Source organism: Petromyzon marinus, chromosome 6 (genome assembly GCF_048934315.1).
Source record: "Petromyzon marinus isolate PM22_M1 ecotype Great Lakes invasive population chromosome 6, UKy_Petmar_22M1.pri1.0, whole genome shotgun sequence".
NCBI classification, from domain to species: Eukaryota; Metazoa; Chordata; class Hyperoartia; order Petromyzontiformes; family Petromyzontidae; genus Petromyzon; species Petromyzon marinus.
This window is the reverse complement of record NC_133672.1, coordinates 9,751,881-9,772,510: the sequence shown is the minus strand read 5'-3', so window position 1 is coordinate 9,772,510 and position 20,630 is coordinate 9,751,881. Positions and strand designations below refer to the sequence as shown.

The 20,630-nt window shown below is 47.5% G+C and overlaps 1 protein-coding gene across 1 annotated transcript in view; it reads left to right on the top strand.

Annotated features, from left to right (window-relative positions):
• Positions 1–20,074, top strand: part of LOC116939537 (fermitin family homolog 2-like) — a 37,013-nt gene extending 16,939 nt beyond the window's left edge. Inside the window, exons 3-15 of the mRNA XM_032948053.2 lie at positions 6,107–6,340; positions 7,015–7,137; positions 7,800–8,013; positions 9,870–9,972; positions 11,236–11,343; positions 12,193–12,324; positions 12,973–13,022; positions 13,941–14,065; positions 14,705–14,811; positions 15,801–16,025; positions 16,705–16,829; positions 18,467–18,608; positions 19,773–20,074. Of these exons, the coding sequence (XP_032803944.1) occupies positions 6,107–6,340; positions 7,015–7,137; positions 7,800–8,013; positions 9,870–9,972; positions 11,236–11,343; positions 12,193–12,324; positions 12,973–13,022; positions 13,941–14,065; positions 14,705–14,811; positions 15,801–16,025; positions 16,705–16,829; positions 18,467–18,608; positions 19,773–19,946 (1,862 nt within the window). The 3' untranslated portion in view covers positions 19,947–20,074. The remainder of the gene's footprint in view (positions 1–6,106; positions 6,341–7,014; positions 7,138–7,799; positions 8,014–9,869; positions 9,973–11,235; positions 11,344–12,192; positions 12,325–12,972; positions 13,023–13,940; positions 14,066–14,704; positions 14,812–15,800; positions 16,026–16,704; positions 16,830–18,466; positions 18,609–19,772) is intronic.
• The last annotated feature ends 556 nt before the right edge of the window (positions 20,075–20,630 follow it).

The following is a 20,630-nucleotide window of genomic DNA, read 5'->3' as shown; positions in this document are numbered from 1 at the left end:
CAGAAACGCACATTATCCGAATTATACTAAAAATAAATGACAGTAATACACCGATTTTACGTCGTTTCCCAAATACATCCGTTTTTTTTATACCGCTACCTGATTTGTGTCGCTTGAACCACACACTGCCGTCACTGACGGCATTGTCCGTCCTTTCTCGTATCCATTGTCTCGGCCTTTGCCTCTACCTCCCCTGTACATTTGCTTTTATTTACGTCATTTTCGACATTCGTTGCACCTCTCAGGAATGCATCCCCTGACGAACACCGGGGGTATTACTGTACCGCAGGTTTTCTTTTAAAGCCCACAATTCGTTTATTTGTTTTGTTGCAGGACCATTAATTTTGCCGTGCGTCATCGTGATCCCATGTGCATGCTCAATGTGCACCTTACAGGGGCTACGTGGGCAATACGACAACAATCACACAGTTTGGTAATGGACAGTTCAGCGGTTTTGCCTTGTAGCTGATTATTAGTCATGCAGTCGTTGATCCAGCTTTGGGTTTACAAAAGTCCCCATTTCTGCTTCAAATCTCAACAACCTCTGCCACATGAACAAACGTACCGACCCAACTTTTAGAAGTGAGTCTTGCTATGGTTACTGTTTGTCCCAGTTTTTGCTTTTCGAAAGCCTATTGCGAAGCAAAGTATCTTCTTACCTTGTTGAAAGTGCTCCACAGTGGAATGTTGAGTAACCAGCCCACAGCTATAATAACCAAGAGCAACATTTGGCATTTCAAGACTGGGGGACTAGTTTTGTTTCTGTTGCAGTATAATGCCTCTAAACCTCTACGTTTGTGCCAATTGCTCTCCGTGGCGTTTGACAACCGGGAATGCAAAATTAAATGTAACGCCATGCGGAAGATGGCGAGGTTAGCATTGGCCAAATTGCACTTTGTACTGTACGAGACAGTCTCCGTGAAATAGCACGGTTAAGTCCCACACTTCCCCAACAAAGCCTCAATTTGTGCCTCTCGCATTACCGAGATGTTTCTTCGTTTCACACTCCTTCAAAGGAGATGGGGAATAGCCAAACTACGCAAACTCTTCTCTTCTAAAGTCCGGTCGTCGTGGCCAGCAGACCTCGACATTAGCATTGAGCTCCTGAACGTGTTGCGAGAATAGAATCGAAAATTATCTTCCTGCTTCCTTCCGGACAGAAGGAGCCCTCAATCCACTGCACAACAAAAACGACTCAAGCGTTGTGCCTGGCAACCTGACTCACAGACAAATGCAAGGTTTTTATAACATAGATGCACTAAAAGTGCAATGGATGCATTTAAATGACTCATTTATTGTATTCATAATTGTACTCAACAAGCATTGCTATTCAGTTTCATTCTGTTTCTAGGCATTGGTCAATACAATGAATTAAAGTATGACTAACTTCCTGAGTGGGATATAAAAAAAAAATGTAAGTAGGTTAAATGTAGGAGCCAGCCACCAACTAAACCAAGCATCGTTTTCACCTCGGGCTGACTCAACATTTGTAGTTTGAGTCATATAGCAGTAACAACCATACTACGCAAAAATATTACAACAAGCGAAGCACCCTTAATTCCAAAACAAGTTTCACACTGATCCATAGCGGGCCATCATTATTTTTCTCCAACAAAACAGAATCCTATTATGACCCGAGTGTAGAATTAAGTGTGAATTAACCAATTTTTGTCCGTGAAGAAGAATTAGGCCACTGCGTGCCAACGCCACGGTCCAAAGTTGTCAAATTACTCACAGATTACTTAAAGCGGAAAACACATAGCAATTCCCGCCTCCTACTGCGAAAACTCAGCAGGACACCTCCTGAAAAAGGGCGTCGAGGCTCCATGAGGCTTTCCTGGAATAAACAATGTCCGTGTACATTTCAGTTCCGAGCGTTCCCAGGCTGTGTCGGACACACATAGGTGCTGGAGAGTGCGGTGGAGCGCATGGGAGGAGCGGTGTTGTGGTTACGGCTGTTGCTCAAGAAGGCGGCCTTATCACCCCTCGCGCAGATGGCCATAACAGGAAGCGAAGCCGAGCCCAACCGACCGCACACACACGTGGCCGCCCACTGAGGAGGGCCTGCTCGCATCACACATGGCAGGGTGGGCGGTGGGGGCCTCCTCTCCACGCCTGCAGGGTGGTACCGACTGCTGGCTGCAAGCTTGGCCACGCTGTTGCTCGCTCCATCGCCGTGGCTACTTCGAGTGGCTCCGCGACTCAAGAGGTTAACCGGTCATTTGTGCGCGAGGAAAAAAAAATTGCGCCATGGACACATTAAAAACGCGTTGTGACGATTGTCCACCGTTATTCACTATTATGGGGGGGGGAAGTTACTCTGATGAGCTGAATTCCCCGCTCTTTTCTGCAAGGAAATGATGGCGAGTTTCCGTCAGAATAATAAGCCGAGGTGAAGGCGCAGCCCCTGCAATCGCTGGCTCGTAGCAATGCTAGCGGGAGAGCCTCCACTCGATGGCGCCCTAGAGAGCCTCCTCTAGAGGGTATTTGGCCTACTCTTCCACATTGGCCACACGTTAACTCCCACCAGACGCGACATGCCGATCGACTGTGTTGAACCCATTTTCACGACTGGATGGATAGAGGCAGGTGGATTTAACAAACTTGCACTCGTGTTGCAAATGCCGTGCCGGGAGATGGAACCGGTGACCTCTGCATTCGGAAGCCCAACGTGCCAAACATCACTGCACGACAGCCTCCTAGAATGAAAGGAATTCAACACATGTTTCCAGATCAACGAATTAGTGCTTTTAAATGTATTGGACTTAATAACATTTCTCAAATGCACAGTGCCCGTTTAATGTGTAAAGTACAGTATTGTGGATTCTGTAATGGGTGACATCGATCACAAATAAGTAATATTTTAAAAAACTTTTTTTTAAACCACGCTTTAATGAAATGTACCGTACTAGTAATGGAAGAACTCCACGACTCCAGGAAGTAACTCCGAAATTTGCCACAGTGTACGGGACGTGGTGATTTACAGCCAACGTCAGTTGAGCGTGGACAACTAGACCCAAGCCGAAACATAACATTTAAAAAAGATTGTTAAAAAAGATATATATTTTTTATCATAGAATATAGTATTGTCATCAGTATGACATAAATATACCAAGTTTGCAGTCGATACCACATTGGGAAGTGGGTTAAAATTTAGTTGCAAGATTTGAGGATACGACAACAACAACAGACAGAGTGAGTGAATAGAAACTTATTCTTAGTTCTTTTGGTAAAGTCACGTTGAAGGGAAACAATAAAATAATAAAATATATATAAAACAATAAAAAATTTCTCACGACGTTTCGACCATAACACAAACGGTCGTCATCAGGTGTGTCGGTTTGCATAAATGTATTTATTTTTAAACGGTGTATTTATTTATTTATAAAAAAAACGTTAGTGCCACGCGCAGCGATTTGGCAGTTTATTTACAAGGACGAGTCCATCTATGTTCTGAAAAGAGGAGGGGGGAGACGAAAAATTTAATGTATGCTGTCTGAAAGCCACTGTAAGCGTGAACAATCAATTAAGACCTGAAATGGTTTATCAAATCTTTCCAATGATTGCTAAGCCAGAATCCATCTTCTCGGTTGAAATTGTCTCTGTGCTTGTATATGTGGATAGCCTCATGAACGAATCTCTCATGGTAGCCAGATGGCTTACAAAGAACCTCTGTCTTGGAAAAGTCAATGTCATGTGAGCCTACTGAATTATAACAATGATCTGCCACGGCCGAGGTGTTGGTCCTACCGTGTTTAAGATCTGCTTTGTGTTCACGAATGCGGTCCGAGACATGGCGTTTGGTTTCTCCAATGTAACTACTACCACAGAGGCAACTTAGTTTGTAGACACCGGGGTATTGTATGTCCGGAATCACATCTTTTACAGACGGAACCAGATCATGGATTTTATGTAATGTGTTGAAACGGACCTGGATCTTGTGTTTATTCAAGATTTTGGAGATCTTTTTTGTGATCCCCGCAATGTAGGGTAAAGTGATGGTTTTGAAAGGCTCCTCAAGAGGGTCCTTCTTCATGGTTTGAGTGATAGCTTTGCGGATTGTATAGTCGGAGTAACCATTAGCCTTAAGAGCTTGGTGTACGTGCTTGAGTTCACTGCCTATGTGTTCCTGGTCGGATATGCATTGGGCTCTATGATACAGAGTCTTGATGAGAGAATTTTTCTGTGATGGATGGTGGTGGGAATCCGGTTTCAGATAAGCATCCGTATGGGTAGCTTTCCTGTAGACAGAGTGGCTCATTGAACCATCAGGTCTCTTTTTAATTAGGACATCCAAAAAAGGTAGCTTGCCATCTTTTTCGACTTCCATGGTAAATCTGATGGCTGGGTGTATGGAATTGATGTGGTCGAAGAATTGGTCTAGAGCAGGCCGGCCATGTGGCCAGATGACAAAAGTGTCATCCACGTACCTCTTCCATAAGGTTGGGCGCAGAGTGGCAGTCTGGATGGCGTCAGTCTCAAATTTCTCCATGAAAATGTTAGCTATAACCGGAGATAGGGGGGAGCCCATTGGGGTGCCCTCAGTTTGTTTGTAGAAAGTTCCATTCCAAGTGAAGTATGTATTGGTTAAACAGTGTCTCACCAGGGGGGGGTACCTCAGTGTTTAGTCCTTGATGAACCAAGTCTTCAATTATTGCGATGGTGTCAGGTACAGGAACCTTGGTGAATAAGGAAACTACATCAAAACTGACAAGCAGGTCGTCTGGGGACAGGGAAATACCCTTGATTGTCGATACCAGGTGAGTAGAATTTTGTACCGCAGAGGTGGTTTTTCCAGTGAAAGGACGCAGGATTTTAGACAAAAAACGAGCCAGTTTGTAGGTGGGGGGAGTTGATAGTAGGGACGAAGGGGTGTATCTACTTTATGTATTTTTGGTAAGCCGAATAATCTTGGTGGCCTGGCAGCAGAAGGTTTCAACGAAAACTGTTTAGATTGATCAATTAATGCGGTTGAATCAGAAATTATTTTGTTGGTTTGTGTGACGAGGCTGTTGGTGGGATCTCTTTTTATTTTTGTATAACTACCATCGTCGAGTAATTCTTTAATTTTGTTGTTGTATTCTATTTTATCCATGATGACAGTAGCATTGCCCTTGTCAGCTGAGAGAACTACAATATCATCCCTCTTTTTTAATCTATATAATTCAAAACGCTCATCTTTGCTGAGGTTGCTAGCTGGCATCTTAGCGTTTTTGAGGGTTGCAGCGATTTCAGATCTTGCTACGTCTGCAGCGATGTGACCCAGGCCCCTGAGAGCAACGTCTACTTGGGCAATTATATCATTAACTGGTATGCGTTTAGGTGTGACTGCAAAGTTTAGACCTTTAGCTAAAACGGATTTCAGACCATCGGAAATAGAACTGTTACTGCGATTAATTACGACTTTGTTAACGTCTAAATTTTTGGTGTGTGGGTCCGGTCTTTTGTTGAAGAGGAGGTTAAATTTGGAATAGAAACTGTGTAATAATTAAAAAAGCTTAAATCAAATCAGATGCATTGTGCTAACGCTGGACCATTGGGCCAACACTGTTCTGGTTCCAACCACATGCCAATGTTGGCCCAACGTTTTAACCTTTGAGTCGTCGTTGTTTCCAAGAATGACCAAAAAAAAACCTCCAAACGAATGACGTATGCATGTTGAACTTCTTTCACACCGTACGTAGCCGAACTGTGTCTAATCCGAGTTGCAGGGGAAGGACAACAAACTAAACACACAAAAAAGAGCAGTTCTAAAGAAACGAATTTTCAACCTAGATTATTTAAACGTGCATAAGCTCCGGTGGCTTCCTAACATCGGAAGGGAAGAGCGTTCCAGACGGCCCCAGAAGCGCGTACTGAAAAGGCGACATTTATACTGGTAGGAACGAAGTTGTAAACTGAGTGTACCAGCCTGCAATAGATTAATGTGTCCGTCCGTCCGTCCCCTTTCAATACTTTAACGAAGTGAAATCTCGTGCTGTTGGGTGTAAAATCAGCAATAGACAGCGCAGAGACTTGTCCTACCAGCCCACCCTGCAGGGACCTGTTATTCATTGTGACGACGGTCTGCGAAAACCCCCGGGGCACCCCTCTCTCCCATGCGCAGACGAGCAGAGGGACTGGTCGGACCACGCCCTCTGGTGGGAGCACCGCAAGCTGTGGTTGCTCAAGCACCCGTGGACGCTGGACAAGTACGGCGTGCAGGCGAACGCCGTGCTCGTGTTCACGCCGCAGCACAAGCTGCTGCGCCTGCAGCTGCCCAGCAGCAAGCGCGTGCGCGTCACCGTCAGCTTCTCCGACCCCGTGTTCCGCGCCGTCGCCGATATCTGCCGCACGTGCAGTGAGTGGCGTCGCCCGCCCGCTCGCCCGCCCGCACGCGCCCGGTTGTTCGCCTGCTTCGCCACAGATTGCTCGCTTGCCCACCTGCTCAATCGCTCGCCTGCGTCCACTGCTGTCTACACTCCGGCTTGTTCACCCACACACTCGCCTGCTTCACTGCTCGCTCGCTCACTCACCTGCTCATCCACTTGCTTGACTACCTACCCGACCTGTTTCCTCCCCCTACTCAAGCGCTTAACTGCTTGCCTGCCCGTGCGGTTATCAATTCTTGATCATGTAATTGGCACAAACTGGAATGTCACGCTTAGGCTACTTACAGCGGATAAAACTGTACAAAGGAGACACAATACAAATAGGATGGTAAAAACTGTGATGACATGCGTCATCACAGTTCAGAATCTTTATATAGACTGGAGGAATCCGATGAGCTATGACGCTCTTTTTCACGGGTTAGAAAGTTACACCAATAAACGATACAAAAGCATGATAGGTGTGCAAAGTATAGGAAAGGTAAGCAAATCACAAAACCCACTGAGCTATTAGCTTCTTTTTCAGAAGTGACCTGGCCACAAATGATAGCTCTACAAAAGTGGCTTATCGTGTGGACACTCATAGCAGCCAAATAATCTAAAAAGCGCACGTTCCCCTGGCCCTGTGTGCCTCCTTCCCCCGCAGACATCCGGCACCCAGAGGAGCTGTCTCTGCTCCGCAAACCGGAGGACCCAACCAAGAAAAAAAAGAAGGACAAAGAGACGACGGACGACCTCCTGGAGCCACTCATCCAGGCCAGCGGCAAAGGTGGGGCGTGCCGTGCGGCGCGTGTGGCGCGGCCTCTGCGTGGTATCCTTGACCGCCCGGTCACTGCCCTCCTCTCCTCCTCCGCCTCATGGACATTGGGCAAAGATTTACAGCGAACCATCCGATTGATTACGTACGCAGCCGACTTGGATGCGTGCGTGCCATTAGACGTCTTGGCCTTGTGGCACAGATGGTCAGCTTCAATCTGTTCGTGGGTTGATGATCAAATGAGCACCGCGTTGCGCGACAGTGGGTTTGCCCGTGGGATGGAGTGCTCGCCGACATCCGTTTAACTTTCACTGATGACTCTGGACTGATGAGGAGATGCCCACTGCCTCGATGCTCGTTTGGAGGGAGACTTGTAATGTTGACATCACACAGACCGCCCCTTGGTAGAACCGTTCTCGAAGAAGAGTCTTGAGACTTGGTGAGGCTTTTCTGGGTATCGAGGTGTAAATGAATTTCAAGTAAATAACTCGCTCCTAATTCACACCAGTTGCTTGTGGACTGTGAAATACACAACCGCGCTTCAGAAAATGTTTTATTTTCCTTCATACACCGAGTAGCGCCCGTTTCCTCCTCCCCAACCGATACAACCACCAAACCTCTGCACCATCAGCCCACGGCCGTGTGACAACATCTCCCCTACGCCCACCCCCCAGCGGGCACGCAGGGCCTGTACAGCAAGACGATGACACCCATGTACGACACGAAGGACGGCACGCCGCTGGCCAGCACCGCGCAGTGGTTCGGCAACGACGGGCTGACGGACGGGGGCCTCTCCGTGCTGGCCACGAGCGAGGCGGCGCCGGCCGACGTTCTGGCGCGACGCTACCGCCAAGAATCGCTCGCCGACAAGGCCCGCATCAATGGCGGGTGAGCCGGCGTCGTGAGAGGGACCCAAACTCCCCCCGTAGCGTCTGCGTGGGGAGGGGGGGGGCGTGGGGGCGGTGAGGGAGGGGTGGCTGGAGGGGGCTCAGCCAACCAACCCCTAAATTCTTCCTTGTCAAGTCAAACAAATGTTTTCACAAAAATGAGCATGGTTAAGCGACTGGACGTCGCAGCCTTTAGTCGTACACACAGTGGGTTTAGAGCCAGAGCAGAATGCACAAGAGGCAAATGCTGATCGTATTGCTACTCAGATTTTTGCGTTTAGTTTGCCGTCCTTCCTCCGCACCTCCAAATTTGCACGGTTGGCTACGTACCGTGCGAAAGAAGTTCAGCATACATGCACACATACTCATTCTGTTCAGCGTTTAACACTTGTCTAACGTTTTTTTTTTACGATAACCGGGTAGGGTTTTGGTATGCACCCCTCTTTAGACACGGTCTCTCTTAAGTGTGTTCACTTGGAGGTAGGGGGAAACCCAAGAGAATGTGTGACTTCTGCTCGCGGGCGCGAGATCGTTCCCGTAAGGCTCAGGAGCTGCCGAGCCGGCAACGTGCGACGGTGGGGCCCGTGCCCACCTCGGTCGCGCGTGGGAAATTGCCCAACGCCAGGCGGCTGCCACGTCACCAATCTAGAGTCGAATAATGCCCCGTGTGAAAACGACTGCGGCTTGCACGCCGGTGCGCTGACGGACAATGAGCAGTGACGTTCTCGTGGTGCTCGTGCCCGCTCAGCCCCTTTAACCTTATCCACTGCTGGGCGCGGCCTCCCCACGCCACGCGAGTCCTGAGGGTCATGTGATCGTACTTTAACAACACTTCGTGTCCCGAGCACGGATGTTCAGGAACCAGGCTTGGTGCTCGGCACACTATTTATGTACGTACAGGCAGTCCCCGGGTTACAGAAAGGTTAGGTTCTCGAGAGCGATCCGTAACCCGAATTTTCCGTATGTCGGAAACTCAACAATTTTCCCCAAAAAACATCGATCAAATCCCATGGCCGGAAAATGTTGGGCCTCCCCTACCCGTCTACGAGTTCGTTTTCACTCAGTACCGTATACGCACTGTCGTCCGTTTTCTATCGCCTACTTATCGTATCGCTGTACGTACGCTCTGCACTTCGTATTATTCTTTCATTTCATCGAATACGTACCCTAACACTACCCATAATTAAACATATACTGTGTCCAGTTGTTTATGAATACCGCTAAACATCTTTATATGAATTGTTAACAGAAAGCAGTCACTTCCGAATGTTCGTTTACCGTGCGTTAGGCTAGGCCTCGACCTCTCCGATCGCTGTTGGCTGAGAACACAAGCAATCGAAGTGTAATCGTGTTACATAAAGTACAGAGAGAAAATAACTCGTGAAATAAACTTAAAATGAAGAAAACTACCAATAGAAACATGGGAAAAAAAGATTGTTCTAAGCATAGACAACGAACAATGACGTAACGGAGAGCGGCTATACACCACCACCTTGGGGTATAAGCGGACCCGCCTTACGCCTCGCTCCGCAGTATTCATCCGCAACCTCACCGCACTGCACTGCTTGCGCTTATCTAACTAACGCAAAACATTTCCGTAAATCTCCGGCAACCCGGGGACCTACTGTACGTTGAAATTATTTTGCGTCGTACGTTAGCCAACCGTGCCAGTCGGAGTTGGGAGGGACAGCAACAACGATCCCATCACGTAGCCCCGCGTTGTCCTATTGGGTGCTCGCTCACTAATCGGTGCCAATGAACAGCGGTGCATGGGAGCATTTTCTTGCCTCGTCGCCACCGCGTACGTAACTGGCCACACGGGGTGGCGTGAGTGTTGAGACTCGTTGCCGGTTGCAGATGGCTGGACTCCTCGCGCTCCCTCATGGAGCAGGGCGTGAAGGAGAAGGACTCGTTGATGCTCAGATACAAATACTTCTGCTTCTTTGACATCAATCCGAAGGTGCGTTGGGTCCAGGATTTCTTCATAAATGACTTCAGAAATGCATTTGTCTTGGTTTTTTTTAAGAGTGTTGTCGAGACGGGCGGCTCAAGAGGTCAGAGCACTGAGCTGGCACCGCTGAAACCCTGGGTTCGAATCCAGGCAATCGTCAGTGATTAAACCGGGCTCTCGTGCGTAGTGAGTTCATTCTCTCGGCACGGTCAACAATGAATGTACAAAAACAATAGTTATAGCTCTGCAAATAATTTAGATGCGTTCCAGGCTTGAGAATTGAAAATATTGATTCGACCGTGATTCAACAAACGTTATTGTGTAGCAGGGCAGGTGGAAAAGTGCTGCTCCCTAGTCTGGTTAAAATACCACCCATTGAAGGGATCTCCGAAGTAGTTCTGTGTTGTCTGCTTCTGCGGGCTATTCTGTAACATGGGGGGGATACACTGCTTTGCGAAAGTTCTGAATGGATTATTTGTCTCATGACGTGACACTGAAAGGACAATTGTCATGAAATTGTGGAAAAACTAAAAAAAGCGTAAAAAAAGTTACAATATTAATCTATGTGCAAGACGTGAGAACTATTTCCCAACGTTGTAAATAAAATGGAAGTAATTGCGCAAAAAATAGAATGAAATAAAAAAATACAATCAATGAAGCATAGCGATTTAAATTTTATAACAGATCAAATTTTTCATAGTTTTTTTAGGCAAGCTATTTCATAACAGAGTTTCTCCATCTACTGCAGTTTACTTCGCATCAATTACAATGGAGTTACCCGCACTCCACTCCTGGCTACCCAACACAGCAGGCTTTTCCCATGCTTCCAATCTTCTCCGTTGAAATATACGTAAAGTCATTACCTCCGACACAATTTCCCATGTGGCTTACATGCAAGATTGGGCTCGTGCGTGTGGATGTGTGCACGCCTACCCAGCGTGGTTAGGGAGCGCCGATTCAATCTGGGCAGCATTCTCTGCATCACACAGGGCATGTTCAACACAATCTTGGCAGAAGTGTAGGCACTTTGTGTACGGGAACTGGCATCATCATGTGGCCTTGTCCGTTTGAGGCAGTGGAAGTTCAACATATTCTTGGTGTGCTCACTTATGTGTATACGCATCCGCTGTGAGTCTGAATGTGCCTGCCTGCCCTCCCGACTTCCCTACCTCCTGCTCCTCTCCTCTGCCCTCCTGACTGCCCCTCTCGACTGCCTGCCCCGCATTGTCCCTCCCGATCGCATGCCCTCACGCCCCCTGCTGCGATCCACAGTACGACGCCATCCGGATCAACCAGCTGTATGAGCAGGCGCGCTGGGGTATCCTCCTGGAGAAGGTGGACTGCACCGAGGAGGAGATGATGATGTTCGCTGCCCTGCAGGTACGATCGGCCGCCTCGCCCCTCCGTGCGTGCCGCACCCCGCATGCTAAAGCCATATTTCTGTTAAATTGGCGAGCTCGTTGGCAGCCCGCGTCGGCCGATGCAGCTCGGATTGCCGCCTCCGAGGTACAAGAAACTGGGACGGTTTGCAGAACGCGCCCAGCTTCGAAAGAGGCCGGGTTAGTTTGTTCGGTCCAGGGAATTGAAATGTAAAGAGTTATTCAGGTAGGATTCATGTACGATAGTCTACAGAGAAGTCATTTTTGGTAAAAAAAAATATATAAGACATTGCAGCAGAAGTCCAGTGTATTCAATGCCAGGCCATGGACCCCCAGTGGCAAAAGCCATCTAAACCCAGTCAGAGCCTCTGTTATGGTTGATGCTAACTAAATTAATCACCTGGTAACGTAAGATCAACATTTGCAGTTTAGTTGCAGGAGGTTGTGGGTTCGATCCCAACCCTGATGCCTGTATATTTGGAGTTTGCATGTTCTCCCCGTGGTCACGTGGATTTTTATCCGGGTCCTCCAGTTTTTCCCTCCACATTTAGAAATGTGCGTGTAGAGTCATTTGGCTGCTATAAATTTCCACGTGATAAGCCAAATTTGTTGAGCTGTCATTTGTAGCCAGGTCGCTTCCGAAAAATAGCTATTATAGCTCAGTGGGACTTGCCTGGTAAAGTAAAAATAGTTTCGTTTTTAGACAAGGGCAGCCGGGCATGCTTGGTCCTGGCCACACCACCATCTCGTGTGCCGTGCAAGCCCGAACAGGTGCTCACTAACAATGCGCGCTGGCAGCCCACAAGGCTAACTGTGGGGAGCGGGGGCATTTTTCTTCTCTGGGTAACAGTACCACATCAGCAAGCTGTCTGCGTCACCCGAGATTCGCAAGGTGGAGAGTGAACCGGATGTGGATGCGGTGGATTCAGCCCTCAGTGACCTGGAAGTGGCTTTGGAGGTCAACAACCCAAGCGTTCCCCTGGTAACCAGATCTATTCTTTAATTAGATAAAGGTGCGTATGTCTGTTATAAAAGTAAAATGTTATAATTTTCGTCGATCAGACTATGGGTTTTTCGGACCATTGTTTTCCGACAGGGGTTTAAGTAGGAAAACCTTGGGCTGGTTTTAACTGTCAAAGTCTCATCAGCAGTCAGGCCTAGTTAAAGTTAAAACAATGTTGTTAGTTTGCCAAATGTCACAGGTAAGAATTATCCACCAACACCATCTCTCTTGAATGAATGTCTCCTTGGTTATACACAAGTAAATTCTGAACCCGTTGTGACATTCAGTGTCTAATCATCAGAGTCAGGCTTGCTTGCACCAATGCTGGTGAACTGCCAGATATTTATAGGCAAGAACTCTCTGTTAAATATGGCTCCAGGATTTTCTTGTGCTGAATCAATACTGCTGAAATCATGCATGCCCAGAAGACCATGTGGTTGATGGGATATGTAAAGAAATACCAACATTTGTTATGTGGAGAGACAGATATGGGAATCGGGTATATTGCCTGATTATTTTGTTACTTATATTCTCCATTATAATGCAAATTATTATTTTGTGATTACTATTGAGTGCAGGTCGTGTGCTCCCTGAAGTTGAACATTTTTGTTTGCGTGTGTTTTGCAGGGAGACTTAACCTCCATCCCACAGCTCAATGATTACATCAAGGTGTTTAAGTAAGTGCATGGGGCCCATGTCAACATTTTCATGCCCGGGTTCTGCAGTATCCAGCACACTTCTAAGTTATTCAGCACCTCTGTTTTGCACCGTTGGCTACGTATGGTGCGAAATAAGTTCAATATACATACTAATGAATGACTAAGTGCATGACTAAGTGCATTGTTCTGAGTGGCCTCAAATGTTGAAGACAGTAGTAAACGCAGAACCTCTTACATGGTTCTGCTTTTTCATTACATAAAACTACGATAAAAAAAAAACGTTGCAACTTTACTTCTCAAGACAAGAAGTGGGGCAAGTGATTTAAATAAATGTTTTTTCTTTCTGAGACATTTCAACACATGGAAGGAAATTAGTCACCATCAGTTTGAAATTTCCACATCGTGACAATGGACTTAAATACACACAGACCCATGATATGATGGGAAATTCATAGTTTTGTATACAGCTCAATTTCCAATTTGCCGCCAAAGAAACAGCACTCATTGCCGTTCTGCAGGTTTCCAAAACTAAACACCTGGGGCTCATTGCTTTTCAGTGTCAACTGTATAAGCGTGTTCTGTTTTTGTCAGCAAGCGCCTCACCAAGCCTTCAGTCACTTTGTCATAAGGGCCATGGATTGCAACGCTTGGCCATCTCCACAAATTAGTGGCACGTGGGAGGCAATCCACCGTGCATACGAGGGTATAACTCTCAAAGCGTCACTCAGAGTCCACTGATCTACTGCCAGTTGCAGGCTTGCAAACTAAGCCTATAACATCTGGTATTCCCAGACAGTCACCCATCCAAGTACTAACCAGGCTCAAGCCTGCTGCGTTTATAAAATCTGACGAAAATTTGCCCACTCAGGGTGATTTGGCCCCATGTAAATGAGTGAAGGGCCCAGTAAAAACCCCAACCATATGTTGTGTTTCAAGGCCCAAGAGGTTGACGCTGAAGGGTTACAAGCTATACTGGTGCGTCTTCAAGGACACCTGCATCACCTGCTACAAGAACAAGGAGGACAGCACGGGGGTTCCTCTGCAGACCATGAACCTCAAGGGTACGAGGAGTCGGCAGCCGAGCCTCATGCAGCTCCCATTCCCAACACGTTCCGCTCTGAAAGAAACAGTTCCATTTCACTTCGATGCCATTCCTGGCACGACTGTTGTTTATGTAAAATGTTTATTTTATTTTTCCTCAGTGGAGCGGGAGTGCAGCGATTGGTGCACTGCGTTATGAATCCGGCGACCCGCGTACGATTCCGAGCCATTGCTGTCGGTGGCGAGTGATATCTGACCTAATCCTTGCCCCCCTCCTTGATAAAGCTGCACTCACCCAGCGTGGTGAAGTGTGGTCAAAAACCACGATGACTGACACTGAATGGGGAGACCATCATGCAGCAGTGCAAATTATTGAATTGTATTCTTCCTTTAATCTCTAAATCCACCCCGCTCCTCCACCAATTACATAACATCAGAAAATGATATTCATGGCCTGCACTGTTATTAAATTAACTGTCCATTGTTTTTCTCAATTGAGTGCTAAAGATAGACTTTGCGCCCGAGGCAATGTCACTTCATCTCAAGCATCCAAGAATGATAAGGAGCCTCATCATGAGTGCTACTGTTTCTGCACATTGCCACTTAGCCATCATCAACTCCAAAACAATGAATGCTTCCTTATTTTTTTCCTCCCCAAGGCTGTGAGGTGGCACCCGATGTCAACATCTCTGGACAGAGGTTTAACATCAAACTGATGATCCCGGTTCCTGAAGGCATGAATGAAATCTGGCTGCGCTGTGACAATGTAACGTTTGACCACCGCTAAGCACTCAACACACGCACTCACTCACTTCGGTCGTTTGCGTTACTGAGCCTGTCGATCATTGCCGCTGGGACATCGTGGGTTGGACTCGATGTATATGCCCTCGGAAATCTGCTATTAAAACAAAAGGGGAAATAAAGTGAGGTTGAAATGCAGAACACAAACATTCCCCCCCGTAGCCCCCCCACCCCCCCCCCGAGTTTTTATTATAACCCCATGACCTTCCAACGAAAATGCACGTGATTGTGTACAGCTTGGGGGAGGCATTCATCCAGCAGTGGATTTACAAAGGGCTTCTCAATTATTATCACTAAGTAAACTGTATGTGAAGAGGATCAGTGGTTCATTGACAGCGGATTCTTCACCAGTGTAAAAGTATTGTCTTATACAACCGATATGCTGTCATTACAATGTCCACAACTGCCAAAGAGAATACACTATTGCTGGTGAGACACAGCTGAAAAACACGGCAGAAACATGTACCAAGGGCAACTGCTGAAGTCTGACCAAAATCAATACGATGACACTAAGACTATGAGCGCAGGATAGTTTGCCTTTGATAAGCCAAATATGGTTGTGAAAAGAAACGTGCTAATATGCCCGAAGACGAAAATGTTCAACCGGTGCATTGAACTCACGGACATGGATTAGAATAGATTTAATAATAAGTGTAGCATTTTAGGGGCATAACGATGCATGAACCAATATAATAATTCACCTTGCAACACATCCGTCAAAATTGTGTAATGGATTAATGTGACCCCTAAAGCCACGAGAGCCTGCTCTCTTCATCTGTGTAAAGTAAAAACAAATATTAGATTCTTAAATCGAATCCAGCCTGAATTGTGATAAGTAATTTAATCAGAAGGGGGGCGGGGGGCAGGGTAGGGGGCAGGTCGTTACACCACTGGCATTGTCTACGTGTCGCTCACAACGAAACGTTCTGAAAATTCACCGCCCGGCGCGTGCAGGAGGAACAGTACGGGCGCTGGATGGCGGCGTGCCGCCTCGCCTCCAAGGGCAAGACGATGGCGGACAGCTCGTACCACGGCGAGGTGGACAGCATCCTCTCCTTCCTTCGCATGAAGCAGATCAGCCCCGACGTCCAGATCTCAAGCCAGAGCATCAGCGCCGCCGACATGACGCCCGAGTGCTTCGTGTCCCCGCGCTACGCCAAAAAGATCAAAACGAAGCAGGTGGGGGGCCGGAGCTGGAGGCGGATGGCGAGAGCTGTATGTTCCCCACCCCTGGCTTATGATGATGATAATAATATTATTGATGTTGCAATTCATAACGTGCGCAATGTTTCACAGACGTAATACAATATCAAATTGTAACACGCCGCCACGGCACGGCATTCGCTCGCTCTCGTAGAGAGAGAACGACTCAAAGAGTGGCGTGAGGAGGAACCACAGACAAGCGGGAAGGCAGCCACGCGATGAGCTGGTGCCAACTATTGCCCAAGCTCGACGGTCCTCTGTATATTGAATGACCGCGACTCTGCGCCAAGTTCAGTGTCACTCGAGGGCCAGGCGAAAGAAGCGGGGCCTTTGAGTATCTCTTCAAAGTCGGTGCGGATTGAACGCCGCTACTGCTGCTGCGAATGTGCAGCAGCAGCAGCAGCAGGATGACAACGATGATGGCCGTGTTCAAGACGGCAGGGGCAGCCACGGAGAAGCAATGGCTGGCAGTGACGGTCCTGCCCCTTGGTGTTGAGAGGAGGTTGTGAGTCGCACTTCTGCAGAGGGTTCCACTATGAGCCCGTGCAGTGCGGGGTGACGGGAGCGGAGAGCGTTATGGTGGAACGTGAGATGCCTGTGCTGTGGTGGTGCTCACCCTGTGCCTGTGTTCTTTGCCCCCCCCCCCCCTACCAAGCTTGCCGCCCGCATCATGGAGGCTCATCAGAACGTGGCCAACCTGGCCTTAGTGGAGGCCAAGATGAAGTTCATCCAGGCATGGCAATCGCTGCCAGATTTTGGCATCGCTCACTTTGTCGTAAGGTTAGCGGATGCTATATTTCGTTGCAGATGATCCAAAGGCATAGACCCCCCCCCCCCTCTTCTCTATAGCCGTAACAGACTGTTGGGGCGAGTGCTGTTTGTGAGCACCTGTAAAGACCGGCACGGCACACTCGCGGGTGGGTGGCCAGCACCACGCCCGTCCGCCTTTGTCTCGTCTCCCCAGTGGCGACATTTACACATCGCACGAGGTACTCATTTGAGGCTGAGTCGACCTAGATGATACAGGCAGATTATCACCTCCGCTCCCAGCCCCCGAGCCCACCGAGGTCACCTCGACGTGCCGAGGCTCATGACCATCCCCAGCATGCCGACTGCTTGGCCAGGAAGTGGAATTTGTGGTTATTTTTTTGTTGCATTATGAAGATTTCACTGTAAATAAACTGGTCAGGTGCAAATTCCCCATCTCCGCTGCATTAAATTAATCGATCAACTGTGAGAATTCAGATTGCTTTTGCCTCATTTCCATTGTATTTGTTTTGTTCGCCTAAAGGTAACGCCGTTTACAAAAATTGTGACGGATCCTCACATGTACAAATTAGATGTGTGTATTTTGAGTAATATTATATATTTCCAGAGTTCACTTCATCGGTATATGCCCCGTATAAGCATTAGCAGATTATTTTCTGTATATTCTTAAAAATGTTTTTGAACAGTGTTGCCAATGAGACATGCTCTGTGGCATAGGCATGGCTGGTATGGACCTTGGTGCAAGGAATAAATGGGGCTCTCTGTCCAATTCCTCCCCCCCCCCCATCCTCTTCAGCCAAACACTTCCGGCCCATGAGCCCCGATGCAGACAAACACCGCATGCAACGCACGATCAGCTACGCCATTAGACAAGCTGTGAGAGTATTCTGTTCACCTATAACGCATCCTATCAGAACCCGAATTGGATATGATGCGATGAATGTATTGGGGAACACGTCTTTTTTTCTTAACGCGGATGCGAATTGGCGACAATGCGATTTGGTGAACAGAACTACGTCGCGAGAGTCGGAACCGGCGGTTGTACGGCTGCCTCGGCGTAGCATCACGCACAAGTGCGGGATGCTGCTGGATGTTTCCAGATGCTACCCACGCAGCTCAGTCTTAGTTCAGCCTGCGTACGCATCTCACGTGTTGTCGCGGACTTGCTTTACCCCCTATATTATATATTATTATAGCGTGATTTTTCCGTAACGCGGTGCTCTTGAGGAATGCAACTGTATGCATGTTAAGATAATAATAATAATGACAAAGCCAGCTTTATATTCTTAGCTCTTTCGGTAAAGTCACGTTGAAGGGAAACAATAAAATATGCATGTTAAGATAATAATAATAATGACAAAGCCAGCTTTATATTCTTAGCTCTTTCGGTAAAGTCACGTTGAAGGGAAACAATAAAATAATAAAATATAAATAAAACAATAAAAATTCTCACGACGTTTTATATATATATATTTTTTATTATTTTATTGTTTCCCTTCAACGTTTACTTTACCGAAAGAGCTAAGAATATGATATCACTGCAGTCACGAAAGCTTTAAATCAAAAGCCAGCTTTGTTATGACACGTAGCCACCCGCAGAGACCCCATACGTGGCCCTCTACGATCGGAGCGTGTTCGACGTTTGTCAGGTTCCGTGGCAGCAAGAAGGATGACGCCCTGGGCATCGCGTACAACCGCATCATTCGGCAGGACGTGAACACGGGCGAGCCCATCAAAACCTGGCGCTTCAACAACATGAAGCAGTGGAACGTCAACTGGGAGGTCAAGCAGGTGCGCGAAAAATACAGCAGCCCAAACACGTAGACTCTCGCGGCCAATGTTATTATTGTGGGTCGACTGGACGTCTGTGAAAAATAGCTTTATAGCTCATCAGATTCTTACCGGTGTAAGTGCATATTCTGCATGAGTAAAGTGTGTGTCGTACACCCTCCTCCACCCCACACAGCCAATTAATAAAGGTGTCACGTGATGAACGAACGTGCCGATTTATTACGTGCTTTTTAAGCGTTCTAGATTTGAAGACATCATTGGAATGATGTTATTAACCAGGTAAAGTCCTTGCTTTTGCCCTTTGATCCTTTCTAGCTGCTCTTCATCGGCAGCACTCCCCCCCCCTCTCTTACCTATATAACCTCGTATTACTTGGTGTCCTACCCACTTCAACAGTTTGTTTCTTGCTGTGGTTGTCCCACCTGATGACGGACGCTTGTTCTGCGCCCAAAACGCCGTGATTTTAATTTATTTTATACCTACGTTCCTTTACCGAAAGAACCAAAGAGTATGCTTTAAGCACCACAGGTGTTTTGGAGAGTGACAACATTTAACAATTGGATTCGACGTTTCACTGATGGTTACAAACGGCATCATCAGGCAGTTGAAGATACAATACCGGTGGGCTGAAGCAATAATCAATGACCACGTTTGCTTACGTGCCGCAACTTTAACAATTGTACGTGTCAGGTGGAGGTGGGTGCACAACACACAATTTTACTTGCACGTATCTGACCCCAACATTTATTGTGAACTACAGCAGTCTCCTGACGTTATATCACCTAGGAGGCAATGTTTTCGAGTAATATTTAATATATGTGGTTGAGTGATGTGCCATTATTGCACAGGTAAGCCACCCAAAGCCTCACGTACTCCCACACGTGATGCACAATCAGCTGGAATAATGGCAGGCTTTATGGGATGCCAGAGCTAACAGCAGCATATAAATTGCACAGCATTTGCTTAAAGCATAATCTAGTCTCATATGATTCAGGACATATAACGGTGGGCATTAAACCATTTTTCAAAAGTTTATTTACTCGCAATGTTACATGCCCACAGATAACAAAACACCACTTCTTCATCGGCTTAAGATAACTTTTTTTGTAACTGGCTGTCCGCTGTGCTCGTGTGTTTCCCGCGCGCCGCGTCTTCGCGCGCCAGGTGATCATCGAGTTTGACGAGGAGGTGAAGATCGGCTTCAACTGCATCAGCGCCGACTGCAAGGTGGTGCACGAGTACATCGGGGGCTACATCTTCATGTCGACGCGCTCCAAGGAGCAGGACGACAATCTGGACGAAGAGCTCTTCCACAAGCTGACCGGCGGCTGGGAGTGAACTCCCGCGCAGGGGCGCCACCTCCGTTGCATCCCCTCCAAGCCACACAGAGACCGGCGCAGCTGAGGAGGGACACGTGGGGGCTGCTTCGTTTCACACCCTATCCATTTACCCGACTGGCAGCAAGAGCAACCCAGACTTGTTGCCCAATGCAGAGAAAGCTCGCAAACAAAGCCCAGGCCAACTCCACCTCATTTCCAGCAAAGGTTACTTGTCAAATGTCTGCAATGTGCATCGTCGTCACATCCTAAAAGGCAATTTTGTATTACCTCTGCAATTTGGTGTCGCTGCCTTAGATATTCTGGTGGCAGTTGAACTTTAAGCCAGTGTGAGTGTCTGATCTCATATCGCTGTTCCAACGCCTTTAAATCCTTGCCTCTTGTTGCCAACATCCAGTGGGTAGTTTATGTACACTCACTGGCTGCCCAGTTGTACGTACGTACGTTGAACTTCTTTTGCACCGTACGTAGCCAACCGTGATAATATGAAATTAGTTTTGAATCTGGATGATTTAAAAGTGCACAACTCCAGTGGCTTCCTAATATCGGGAGGCAGAGCGTTCAAGATGGCCGCAGAAGTGCACGATGCGGTGGCCGCCTTTCTTCGATGGCCGGCCATAAACTGGCCAGTTGATATTCGCCTGTTTACCCTTGTGCTCAAGCGAGTTATTTTCCCAGCGCATTC